Raw genomic sequence first — 14,615 nt, 5'->3', positions numbered from 1 at the left:
ACAGTTGGCACAGTACATTAAACTGACAGTTAATATTTAAACGTTTAACATGTTACATTTCTAACAATTTTGAGCAGAAATAGTTCATGCACATTCAGATAAATTCTTCAAAATTAAAATTAAATAAATTTAGCCCGGGGTTCCGGGCTGTGTTTATGCGCACTAATTGACTAAAAGAGCACGCACTTTGCGCGATGATGTCATGTAGTCGATGGAAAAATGCATTTTTAGACCATATGATTTGCCTGAGCGGCTAGTAGACCACGAGAGTAAGCGGTTGCCTTGTTGAATTTCCATTAAGAACAATAAATTGGTTTTTAGTACAAGTAAATATAATGCCGAACGCATATTATTATGTCAAGATAATTGCACTAGCATTTACTTAATTTAGGAACATTTTTCAACATATTGAGCAAAACGTTCTCTTTTTTTTTTCTACCAAGAAAAGTGCACTTATTAGTGAGAATATAATTATTTTTAGGGTGTTTTTGGATTCATTGAAGTTAGCAGATTTTACTTGTTTTGGAAAGTCTTGACAAGCCGAATTTTCTTGTTCTATTGGCAGATAATTTTGCTTAAATCAAATAAAATACCCCTCATTTTTGTATTTTATTTTCTTGTTTTTGCACACTGACTTTTTGCAGTGAACATTCCTCATTAAAAGGACATCATTGGTCCCCTCCCACATTTAGACAGGTGCACTGCAAAAACTGAAATCTTAGTAAGATTAAATATCTCAAATAAGGGTGCTATTTGCTTATTTTTTGTCTGATGAGATAATTCTTCTCACTAAGCACATTTTATGTTAGTGTTTTACTTGTTTTAAGGGTTTTGGTCCTAAATGATATCAGTAAGATATTACAGCTTGTAGCTCAGATTTGATGACCTATATTGAGTAAAACATGCTTGAAACTAGAATATCAACTGTTGCAAAGCTGTGTCATCAACACTCACAGGTATAAAACTACTTTTTTAAAGTAATAATTTCTTATTTCAAACATGAAAAAAATATTCACATCATTATGTCAAGATAATGGCCCTCGCATTTACTTAATTTAAGAACGTTTTTCAACATATTGAACTAAAAGGTCTCGTTTTTTTCTACCGAGAAAAGTGCACTTGTTAGTGAGAATATACTTATTTTAAGGCATTTTTGGATTCTTTGGGGTAAAATTGCCATCTAATAAAAAAACCAAACTCCAAAAATCAAAATTGCGCTTTAGCGCCCCATAGGAAAAAAAAACAGACTGCTTGTAACTTCCGTTAGGAATGTCATAGAGACATGAAACAAAAACATCTATGTAGGGCTGACTTAGACCTAGATTTCATAATTTTACCTTCCAGGGCAAAAATCTACAAAAATTTAGCAAAAACCCCTTCAAAACAAAATTTTCCTAAAAAATGCAATTTTTGACTCTTTGTTCTGTAATTTGACCACTTTAAAATGCTTCAAAACTCACCAAACTAGACACACACATCAGGACAGGTGAAAATTGCGATCTAATAAAAAAACCAAACCCCAAAACTCAAAATTGCGGTCTAGCGCAATTTTGGAATAAAACACAGAAAAAAAACTGCTCCTAGGAAGAAAACACAGACAAAACGGCTTGTAATTTCCGGTAGGAATGCCGGAGAGACATGAAACAAAAACCTCGATGTAGGTCTCACTAAGACCTACATTTTAATTGACATCCTTCAAAAAAAATCAACAGGAAGTTAAAAATTACCCCTTCAAAATAAAAGTTTTGTAAAAACCCGTCACCTTTTTTCAAACATTATCTCCTCTGAGCGCGTTTGTCGTGTCGGCTTCAAACTCACACAGGAGAGAGTTTGAAACCTTCTGAGTAAAAGTTATTGACAGAGTTTTAATTTTACTTGTTTTGGAAAGACTTGGCAAGCCGAATTTTCTTGTTCTATTGGCAGATTTTGCTTACTTAAAAAAAAAATACCTCTGATTTTTTTTCTTTTTCTTGTTTTTGAACACTGGCTTTTTGCAGTGTGGTGTCTGTCCCAAGAGTAGTGCGTCTCACACTTATTTGTTAGTGGACGCCAGCAAATAAATATCTATAAAACCTCCTAAACAGCTAAACCGTACATCCGCACTGCGGCTATGACTAAAATGATGCAGGGTCCAAACATAAAACGCTCTTTAAGATATTTGACTGAGTGAAGACCTGCAACAGTCTCAATCTGAGTTTTACTTTTGTCAGAACAATTAAATGTAGCCAAAGGACATTCCTGACACTCAAACCAAACAAGAAAATCCATGATTCGACACAATCCTGCAGGCTTTCCTCATATACGGAATTTGTCATGGTCATATTGCGAATCAATCCTTGTTGTTTCTCTCTCTGAAAGCCTCCACTCTTTGCTACAGTCAGAGCTGTGTGATGTGTGTCCGTGCAGGTAGCTTTGTACAACCCAGAAGCAGAGGACTGTGAGAGTCCCGGGAGTCTTGGTGGCAGCCTGAGCAACAGCCTGTCCGAGCAGAGCATGGCGTCCGTCAACCTCAACATGACCTCCACCGTCGGCGGCGGCTTCACACCTGTAAGACATTTTTTTGTGTGTTCTAAAAGATTTGGAATATTCCAATTGGCCCTGCGATGAGCAGGCGACTTGTCCAGGGTGTACCCCGCCTTCCGCCCGATTGTAGCTGAGATAGGCGCCAGCGCCCCCCGCGACCCCGAAAGGGAATAAGTGGTAGAAATGGATGGATGGCAATTGGAATATTCCAACAAGTCCAGTTCAGTTCAGATTTAGTTTATTTCGAACATGCATACGATACAATGTAATGCATCACATATTTCCAGTTGTTTCATTATAGCATGTCCGAAAAGGAGTAGGAAGAAACTGATCTTATTTACCTTGTTTTTCGGATTATAAATCATTCCGGATTATATGTCACACCGGCCGAAAATACATAATAAAGAAGGAAATAAACATATATACGTCACACTGGATTATAAATCGTATTTTGGAGGGACATTTTTTTTGATAAAATCCAACACCAAGAGTAGACATTTGAAAGGCAATTTGAAATAAATAAAGAATAGTGAACAACAGGCTGAATAAGTGTACGTTATATGACGCATAAATAACCAACTAAGAAGGTGCCTGGTGTGTTAACATAACATATTATGGTAAGAGTCATTCAAATAACTGTAACATATAGAACATGCTGTACGTTTACCAAACAATCCGTCACTCCTAATCGATAAATCCGATGAAATTTTCTTCCTCGATGTCGCTTCTAAACAACTCTGCCAACTCCAAAGGTACGCGCCGCTTCTTCTTGTCGTTTTCTGCTGCATATTTCACTAGGTCCAGCTTGTAATCTGCAGTACATGATTTCCTTTTCGGCGCCATTTTTGTTCAGCCCTTCTCAGTTTTTGTAAGTTACCGCAAATGATGAAATGATTCATTTTAATAGCTACGGCAGTAGCATATGGCAGTTAGCATTCCATGACCCACAATGCACCTCTGCCATAAACCTCCCCCGCCGAATTCTTATTGGCTGACGTGTGTGTGACTATTGCTAACATTTTCTTCCGCGAATGAGATAAATAATATTATTTGATATTTTACGGTAATATGTTAATAATTTCACACATCAGTCACTCCGGAGTATATGTCGCACCCCCGGCCAAACTATGAAAAAAAACTGTGACTTATAGTCCGAAAACTACGGTAATCCTAGCCCTTTTCATACTATAGCAATTGTATCCCATTACCTTGTTCTCTGTAACATAACAGTGTATAAATAAATAATATACCATAGCAAGTAAAGACATATTAAATACTTAAATAATCTTTCCCCCCCCCAAAAAAATAAAAAAGGGTTCAAGATTTTTATCCTAATTTTTGTTTTGTGAACATTTGTAGTTTGAACAGTCTTTTAAACTGAATCATATTGGTGCTTTGTTTGATTTCATTGGTTAATCCATTCCCTGATTTAATTCCACATACAGATATGCTAAAGGTTTTAAGTGTTGTACGAGCATACAAATGTGTTATATTACATTTTCCTCTAAGGTTATATTCCTCCTCTTTTTTTGAGAAGAATTGTCGTACATTCTTGGGTAGCAGGTTATAGTTTGCTTATTACATCATTTTAGCTGTTTGCGAATGCACCAAATCGTTGCAATTCCATACTTTTGATTTAATAAAAAAAGGGTTTGTATGTTCTCTATATCCAACATTATGTATTATTCTAATAGATTTTTTTTTGTTACACCTATATTTGTACACAATAACTCAGATATGGTAACACGAGTGAGCAGTAAGAATATGAAGTCACATATAATCGAACCATGTATAAATGTACAGTCACGTTCAAAAGTTTACATACACTTGTAAAGAACATAATGTCATGGCTTTTTTTGACTTTCCAATAATTTCTACAACTCTTATTTTTTAGTAATACAGTGATTGTAGCACATACTTGTTGGTCACAAAATACATTCATGAAGTTTGGTTCTTTTATGATTTTATTAGGGGTCTACTGAAAGTGTCACCAATTGTTTTTGGAGGAGCAAAGGTGAGGCCTTTAATCCCAGGAACACCAAAGCTACCGTCAAGCATTGTGGTGGCAGTATTATGCTCTGGGCCTGTTTTGCTGCCAATGGAACTGGTGCTTTACAGAGATTAAATGGGACAATAAAAAAGCAGGATTACCTCCAAATTCTTCAGGACAACCTAAAGTCATCAGCCTAGAGGTTGGGTCTTGGGCACAGTTGGGTGTTCCAACGGGACATTGACCCTAAACACACGTCAAAAGTGGTAAAGGAATGCCTAAATCAGGCTACAATAAAGGTTTTAGAATGCCCTTCCCAAAGTCCTGACTTAAACGTGTGGACCAGGGTTTTCCCGATCCGATATTTGGATCGGATCGGCCGCCGATATTTGCCAAAAAATGCGTATCGGCAAGGCATGGGAAAATGCCGATCCAGATCCAGTTTTTAAAAAAACTCTGGTCCGTGTTTTCCAACACACCGATTTAAATAATGCATTCCACTCTTCTGCTGCTCCCTAAACTCCGTAACGCATTTTCAGAACACCTTCAAAACATCCACAGGTCTGCGTTTTAACCATTCAGACGGCCGTGGAAAATAAAAGTTTCGGTAAAAATGTCAGCTGTGTGTGATTATTTTATCCTACAAAACGAAAAAGATGAAGAGGTGGAGTGCAAAACATGCCACAATAAAGTCAAGCGTGGTGGTAAAGTTGTAAGACATTTTAATGACTCTTGCGAGTGAGAGGCTTTTTAGCACTCATAGATGAACACAGGAGCAGGCTGACACCTGAGCATCTTTAAGTGCTCGTCTTTGTTAGAAATAATCTCCCCATTATGCATGGACTTCAATTGGTTGCCCCCCCTGACTGGGGCAAACAATTGAAGGGAGTGTGTAGATATATATATAATTTTTTTTAAGTTTACACTTGTTCAAGAGCAAGTATTGATGCTGAGTTATAGACATTTTATCCCCCTCAGGTTGTTTGTGTGTTTTGCTTTTTTTAATAATGTTTACAGCATTATTTGCACTTCATACTGTTCACTTTTTTACTGTTTAATGATGCCATTTCTGTTTGTCATGTATAATTTTTGATATTTTGTGTTTATCCTTGAATACCAACTATTGTGTATTATTCAAACTCACCTAATTCAGCTGGCTAGTTGTTATCAAGAGTACTAAAATCATTTTCAGCATGAATCTGACAACTAATTAGGCTAAATAACTTTAAACTTTAATACATGGCTAGTATCGGCCAGTATCGGTATCGGATCGGAAGTGCAAAAACAATATCGGTATCGGATCGGAAGTGCAAAAACCTGGATCGGGACATCCCTAGTGTGGACTATGCTGAAGAAACAAGTTAATGTCAGAAAAGCAACAGGTTTAGCTGAACTCCACCAATTTTGTCAAGAGGAGTGGTCAAAAACTCTACTAGACGCTTGTAGATGGCTACCAAAAGCGTCTTATTGCAGTGAAACTTGCCAAGGGACATGTAAGCAAATATTAACATTGCTGTATGTATACTTTTGACCCATCAGATTTGGTCACATTTTCAGTAGACCCATAAAAAATTCATAAAAGAACCAAACTTCATGAATGTTTTTTGGTGACCAACAAGTATGTGCTCCAATCACTCTATCACAAAAAAATAAGAGTTTTAGAAATGATTGAAAACTCAAGACAGCCATGACATTATGTTCCTTACAAGTGTATTTAAACTTTTGACCACGACTGTAAATGAGAGAAAATCCAAAATATATATGTAAACCTTTGACCAGAACTGTACATGCTGAACCAAAGTCCACAGTTTCATCTCTTTACTACTTAAATTGGTGTTAGAATGATGTTGTTTACCACCCTGCCTGACTTATTCATGTTGTTTTTAATATTTCAAGAAATATCACAGCAGCATAATCTCTATGCAACTAACGACATCATTGCAATGCAGCCTGGTGGCCCTCAGGGTTGTCATATGTCTTTGGCTATTACGGGGGGGGAGCCGGTCCCAAAACACGTAAACTAACACCGCATTTGCACAGGCGAAGCAAGGCTGTTCATTATATTCCCCTTATAAGCGTCGCTCACCTTTTTAGCATCAATCACTTTTCCCCGCTCACCTCCACACCCGCGTGAGCAAAGGTCGGCAAATCTCATCTCGTTAACCTCTCATTTCACGAGGCTATCTTGTTGTTTTCCTCCTCCTCGCTACACCCCGTCTACCCTCTCGCCCTCTCCGCCGCCGTCATTCCGCACCTCATCTGTGGTCCAGTTTCTGACTCGGGGCTCAGGGGTTAGTTGTGTCTAATTACCTGTTGTCGGTGATCCCCTCCCGACTGACGGTGATTACTGGTAGCAGAGAAGCTGGCAGACATCCTAGAAGTCCACCGTTATTGGTGCTGGAGTGAGGAGGAGGGCTCGTGCTAAGTGGCTTTCAATTTGAGAAGGGGATCAAAGCACAGCGCTTGCATTAACTGTTGAGGAAGATGACAGCTGGGATTAAGGGATGATGGAGATGAAATGTGTTGGTTGTGCTGTGTAATTTATCTATTAATTATTTTTGTACATTTTATTTAAATAGACTTTTCCTAACTTGCACATTTTTTATTTGCAAAGACAACTTATTATAATTTATATAGCAAACAGTTTTGCATTATATATATATATATATATATATATATATATATATATATATATATATATATATATATATATATATATATATGTGGTTATCCGTTATACAGGGAAGAGCGGAATATACGTTAGGTCAGGAAAAAACATAGAGGCAATATGATCCCTCCAAGCCTGTTTCGCAGGTTTCCCTGCTTGTCGGAAGATTTTAAAATCCCCCTAAATTAAAACATCTCAAAGAGATGTAATTTTCAATTTATGTTCTGATTGGATTATCCAGAGAATAGTGCTCGATACCGTGGTAGAGCGCAATATGTAGATGTGGGAAAAATCCCAAGACTACTTCATCTCTACAGAACTGTTTCATGAGGGGTTCATCTCCTGATGATTGAGGGAACCCCTCATGAAACAGTTCTGTAGAGATGAAGTAGTCTTGTGATTTTTCCCACACCTACATAATTTTCAATCAATATATATCTGTCTAGGGTGTACCCCGCCTTCCGCCCGATTGTAGCTGAGATAGGCGCCAGCGCCCCCCGCGAACCCAAAAGGGACTAAGCGGTAGGAAATGGATGGATGGATGGATATCTATATATATCTATATGTATATATATCTATATATATATATATATATATATATATATATATATATATATAGATATAGATATAGATATATATAGATATATACATACACACACGTTAGGTCAGGAACAAAAAAACAGAGGCCGTATCATCCCTACAAGCCTGTTTCACAGTTTTCCCTGCTTGTCGGAAGATTTTAAAATCCCCTTAAATTAAAACATCTCAAAAAGATGTAATTTTCAATTTATGTCTTGATTGGATTATCCAGAGAATAGTGCTCAATACCGTGGTAGAGCGCAATATGTAGATGTGGGAAAAATCACAAGACTACTTCATCTCTACAGAACTGTTTCATGAGGAGTTCATCTCCTGATGATTGAGGGAACCCCTCATGAAACAGTTCTGTAGAGATGAAGTAGTCTTGTGATTTTTCCCACACCTACATAATTTTCAATCAATATATATCTATATATATCTATATCTATATCTATATCTATATAGATATAGATATAGATATAGATATATATAGATATATACATACACACACGTTAGGTCAGGAAAAAAAAAAACAGAGGCCGTATCATCCCTACAAGCCTGTTTTACAGGTTTCCCTGCTTGGGAAACCTGCGAAACATTTAGAGACGAATGAACTTTTTTCTGTGTTTTGGATGAAAAGAAAGGTAAACTAACTTTTTATGTTACATTCTTTTTATGGACGTTATTTTAAAACAAACAATTACTTAAAATGTATTAAAGTTTCAAATAATTCTTAATTTTTTACAAATCTAAAATTTGGAGATGTAACTGTTTGTCTTTGTGTTGTACATGACAAAAAAATACCAACTTGGAAAATACATGCTTTTTATTGGATAGTAATCATGTTCTTGTCATACAAACTATAACTCAAGGATTTTTTGTTCAAGCATCAGATGATTTATTTTTCTAAATCACAAAATTAGAAAAGAAAAAATATTTGTCTCATCTTTGGAAATGATTTTTATTGGATCGTGATCATGTTTTTGTAAAACACAAAACAACACAAATTTACATTGTTTTCATTTTTTACATAAACACACACTCTGGAGACATTTTTTTCCCCTGTTTTCGATAAAACGGACAATCTATACAACATGTTGAAGTACATACATTTTATCAAATAGTGACCATGTTTTTAAAAAATATATATTTAGACATTAAAATATTTCTAATAAAACCATCACATAATCTGGGGATAAAAAAATATGTGTGTTTCAGATAAAAAGACTTGGGAAAAAACAATTCATATTTTTTATGGATTAGAAAAAAACAAATATAAAATAACCTAAATATTTTTTTTAGGTTTCGAATAAAAACATTTTTTTTGTGTGTTTCGGATTAAAAAGCAAAAGAATACAAACTTTAGAGTCACATGCTTTTTATTGTATAGTTGGTCAAGTTTTTAATCCAAAAAGATAACTACTGTATTTTTTAGAGTATAAGTCTCTCCGGAGTATAAGCGGCACCTGCCGAAAATGCATAATAAAGAAGGAAAAAAACATATATAAGTCACATTTTTTGGGGAAATTTATTCGATAAAACCCAACACCAAGAATCGACATTTGAAAGGCAATATAAAATTAATAAAGAATAGTGAACAACACGCTGAATCAGTGTACGTTATATGACGCATAAATAACCAACTGAGATGGTGCCTGGTATGTAAACTTAACCTACTATTGTAATTATCATTCAAATAACTATAATATATAGAACCTTCTATACCTTTACCAAACAACCTATCTCTCCTAATCGCTAAATCCCATGAAATCTTATACGTCTAGTCTCTTACATGAATGAGCTAAATAATATTATTTGATATTTTATGGTAATGGTTTAATAATTTCACACATAAGTCGCTCCTGAGTATAAGTCTATGAATATGAAAAAAACTGCGACTTATAGTCCGAAAAATGCGGTACATAATTTTCCCCCCTAATATTTCAAGCACAAATTTAAGAAAAAAATCTTTAAGCAAAAAGTGATTTTTGTGCTTTGTATGAACAAAAAAAAATGGAGTTACATAATATGACCTGCATAGTGATCAGGTTTTTAAATACACATAAATGTAACCTTCCATTATACATTTTTAATGTTCCGGGTAAAAGGGAAACTGTGTTTCAGAAAATCTTGTTTCGGATGAAATGTTTGTTTACAATCCTGTTTTTTTTGCAAAACTAACAACGGGAACTCCATTTTTCCTATCTCTGCACCGCAGGTCAGTAGTCGCTCGGAGCCGTCGTCTCAGTCTCTGAGTCTCCAGCAGCCCCCTCAGCCTGTGCCGCCGCCTCCCCCCCCTCCACAGCCCCAGTACGGTCTGCCCGTCCCGGAGTCACGGGACAAACACCTCTGCTTCTCGGACTTCGAGAACCTGAGCGCCTCCTTCCGCAGCCTGTATAAGTGTGTCTTTGAGCAGTCTTTCTCGCAGCAAGGTAGGTGTCAGCCCCTCGCATTGTTGGCAGATTACACTTTTATCTGGTCGTGTTTGCCGCTCCGACATCTGCACTTACACTCGTTCACAGAACAACAAGAAGGTGGGGAAAAAACAAAAAAAAGCAAAAAAAAACCACCCCTTTATGTCAAGCTTCCTGCACATAATTTACTGTCAAGCTTAAGCTCCTGAAATTGATATGCAACTTTAATATTGCTTTCGCAGCACTGCATTAACCTCAGAGCTCGCACACGCTACCCCTGCCTCTATTGTATTTTAATAAACAAACAATCTGCTGTTCCGCATATCTGCATTTTACGGCCCGCTCAGTCAAACGAACAAAGGCAATTAAGAACCAAGAATTCATCGGAAGGCGAGAAAAAAGACAAACGCATCTGCAGCTTTGATAGCAGCTAATTAGATTGCTTCTAAAGTTTGTGAAGCATCCTGCTAATTGCTTCCTGAAGCTTTCAGGTCACCCGGCCTCCTCCCACTTGGGCCTCCTCGCCATCCCACCGCCCTCTGATAACATCCCTTCGTTCTCCTTCACTTCCTCCAGCGCCACGCATCCTCTTGTTTAGAGAAGATTGATGCGCTCCGCTGAGCTCCACAGCGGCTGCCTGGATTCTCCCCCTGACAAGGTCTCCTTCGATTTCTGCTCAGGCGTGCATATGCAGAACAGGGAGGACGCTGATGATGGAATACCTCAACAAATAGACGATGAAGAACCCGCCTGATGGAGGAAATTGAGTCTAGGGAGATGCTGTGCACAAAAATACTGTATTTTCCAAACTACAAGCTGTACTTAAAATCCTTTTTTTTTCTTAAAACTCGACAATGCGCCTTATAACTTAATGTACGGAAAAATTCTGATTTTGCTTACCGACCTCAAAGCAATTTTATTTGGTATATGGTGTAATGATAAGTGTGATCTGTAGATGGCAGTCAAACATACGTGTAGACTGCACTATGATGGCAATATAACTCGAGTAAACAATACCAACATTTTATATGTTCCATTGAAAATGTAAAACATCACACACAGCGCTCAAAAATCTATCAAAATGTTTTTGTATGACTTTGGTAAGCTATGAATCTGCACCGCTTGATGTGCTTCAACATACGAGTATTATTATGGTGTGTGTATAAGGTAAGACATATCATAGACGTTTATTTTAGCAATATTATGGAAAAGCAACTTTTCTTACCCTCTGGTACCTGCTGATCTGTATTTGGGATCTGCATAAATCCAGAAAAATTCCGCCTTCGTAGTCCGTGCCGACACTGTAATCAATAAGCTTCTTCTTTTTCTCTATCTTCTTGCTATGGTACATTCATCATCCCCTGTTGCAATTTCTAATACAAAGTAGTGTAAAGTTCTAAATTATATCCGTCAGTAAACTCCCCATGAAAGCGCTAAAACATACCGGTGTAGTGAGTTCACATTATTCACCCAAGGAACTTTAGTTATTAGAGTTCCGTTTGAACATTTTTTCACGGGACACATTTTCGGCTTTGTTGTTGTTTCCGGATGCGAAGATGCTGCTCCGTTATTGATTTAAGTAAAGTCTGAATGTCATTAAAAACAATTAGCTCCATCTTTGGACACTTGTTCCACTCCCGGCCCTGCACGCTACACCGCTACAACAAAAATGACGGGGAGAAGACTCTGCCAAAGGTGAGCCACGTAAATAAGACCGCCCACAGAATGGCGCATCTTGAAGCGACTGTCAGAAAGCGGCTTGAAGATGGTCTGTAAAACATAATCCATGCAACATTTTGACCAAAGAACCATCATTATATGTTATGTTTTCAATTTAATGCAATATATAACCCGGTGCGCCTTATTTATGAAAAAAGATCGAAAATAGGCCATTCATCAGCTGTGCGCCTTGTATAAACCTATAGTCTGGAAAATATGGTACCTGAAATTACAATAGATGACACGTGTCCTATTAGGAATACAATAACTGTACCAATAGAATCAATTAGGGGTGTCCAGATCAGATTTATTTTGTTACAGTAAATGTTCAATTTGCTGGTATTGTTGTAAATCAGATAACGTTGTCACAGTTGTAGCCTTGGTTGCGGTTGTTGACGTGATCCCAGGATGCAGAGAAGGCAGGTGGTGTGTGAACAGAAGTTCCCTTGATCAGATGTCAAGGGAAAACAAAGAGCACCAGCATGGGATGAGCAGTCGGCCACGGCTAAAAATTCAAATGATGGCATTGATTGATTGAAACTTTTGTTAGTAGATTGCTAGTAGATTGCATAGTTCAGTACATATTCCGTACAATTGACCACTAAATGGTAACACCCGAATAAGTTTTTTAACTTATTTAAGTCGGGGTCCACGTAAATCAATTCATGGTACTAATCAGGAGAAATCAATTCATGGCAATAATCTGGAGAAGAAATACGAAACATGAAATACACAACTGAAGTGTGCACTCAACAAAGCTGTCTGAGAAGCGAAGCTGGCAAGTATAACCTTTCTAATCAGTGATTAACCACAGGTGAGTGTCCTAATCACCAAACAGAGAGGACAGGGCACAGAGAGGAAGTGGAAAAAACAGTGTAAAAGCAAATCAAGACCTTAGCACCACAATTTCATTCCTCCGTAGAGCACGAAAATACATATTTTGTAGTATGAAAAACAAAAATAAGAAAACTATTGATTTAATCACTTTAATTTCAATCATATGCTGATACAATACTAGGTATCGACATCTGGATCAATCACCACTACCTAACATTGAAACTTTAGATAGCGTCTTGTGTCGTTCTGCTCCGCTTGTGTGTGTCTTGCATGCTTAGCCATTCCTTCACCTCTCGTCCTCCAGTGATAATGTAAGTTGAAGAAACATTTTTTTTTTCTTCCATGGTGGTGAGGATTAGTACAGTCAGCATCTTAGAAACGGCCTCGCACTGTAGATAGACAACGCGTTCATTGCAACGTCCCCTCAATTTGAAGGTGATGTTCTGGCGAGACACGCACCCTCCTGGAATTCATGGAACTCTTGCAGGTGCGTAACAAGGAATATACAAATGTGATTGTGTATCCCTGAGCGTGCAACTTCTGGTACATCGCTGTGGTAAAGATCGGTTAAAAACGGCAAACGTTGTATCGGATCCAAGCATCACACTTCTAACGATACCAATATTTTGGTACCAGTACCAAAATTATTTCGATACTTTTCGGTACTTTTTTTTTAAATAGAGGGGACCACAAAAAAATTGTATTATTGGGTTTTATTTTAACAAAAAATCTAAGGGTACATTAAATATATGTTTATTATTGCAGTTAAGTCCTTAAATAAAATAGTGAACCTACAAGACAAGTTGTCTTTCAGTAGTAAGTAAACAAACAGAGGCTCCTAATTTAGTCTGCTGATGTAGGCAGTAACATATTCTGTCATTTATTATTCTATTATTTTGTCAACATTATGAAGGACAAGTGGTAGGAAATGTATTATTAATCTACTTGTTCATTTACTGTTAATATCTACTTACTTTCTGTTTTAACATGTTCTATCTACACTTCTGTTAAAATGTAATAATCACTTATTCTTCTGTTGTTTGATACTTTACATTAGTTTTGGATGATACCACAAATTTGGGTATCAATTCGATATCAAGTAGTTACAGGATTATACATGACATATTCTCATATTGGTCAAGTCCTCATGTGTCCATAGACATATTTCCTGAGTTTATAAACATAATATACATTTAAAAAAAACCGAAATAAGATGTGATGCCAAAAAATTTGCGACATAATCATAGTAGTACCAACCTGTATTTGATATCATTACAGTGGATGTTCGGTGTAGATCCACAAATGGCGTTTGTTTACGTGTTGATGCCGGTGATTTACGGTGTGCGGTGAAGCATGTTTAGCTATTCTTCGTCCTGCAGGGATGATACTTGTAATAAACTTACTTTATTTGTCGGATTAGTGATATAGAAGTAGCTAAAACACTGCCGATGGCAAATGGACTTTAGCCACTAGCAAGCTAGCCATGTCTTAAAGCACCTCTTCCTGAGGGTATTTCAGTGTTACAGCTTCACCTTTGTCGTTAGTTTTTAAGCCAAATTGCATCCGTTCTCCTTTTTCTGTCTACACATTGGGTCTGCTTCTAAGTACTTTGTGATTGTGTACTGCCGAACATGCTCGTCTGTTCATAAAACCAACAATGATATGACGTAATTTTGACGCGGATACGGGACCGGTACATTTCAGAGATGGTATCGTACCGAAAATGATTAATTAGTATCGCGGTACTATACTAATACCGGTATACCGTACAACCCTAATCAGCACAATTAGAAAATCAACTGTTAAAACTTAATATGGCATTTATTTGTTTTTGAATTACATGATAACATTAAACAAATATCCCTCACGATCCACAGAATAAATG

At 37.0% G+C, this 14,615-nt stretch overlaps 1 protein-coding gene across 2 annotated transcripts in view; it reads left to right on the top strand.

Moving 5' to 3' along the window:
* LOC133554724 (forkhead box protein J3-like) overlaps nt 1-14,615 on the top strand; it is a 266,752-nt gene that overhangs the window by 215,366 nt on the left and 36,771 nt on the right. For both annotated transcript variants that reach the window (XM_061903805.1, XM_061903806.1), the window contains exons 6-7: nt 2,407-2,547; nt 9,979-10,192. In XM_061903805.1, the coding sequence (XP_061759789.1) occupies nt 2,407-2,547; nt 9,979-10,192 (355 nt within the window). The remainder of the gene's footprint in view (nt 1-2,406; nt 2,548-9,978; nt 10,193-14,615) is intronic.

The sequence above is a fragment of the Nerophis ophidion genome, linkage group LG06 (assembly GCF_033978795.1).
Source record: "Nerophis ophidion isolate RoL-2023_Sa linkage group LG06, RoL_Noph_v1.0, whole genome shotgun sequence".
NCBI classification, from domain to species: Eukaryota; Metazoa; Chordata; class Actinopteri; order Syngnathiformes; family Syngnathidae; genus Nerophis; species Nerophis ophidion.
This window is presented reverse-complemented; position numbering and strand designations above follow the sequence as displayed.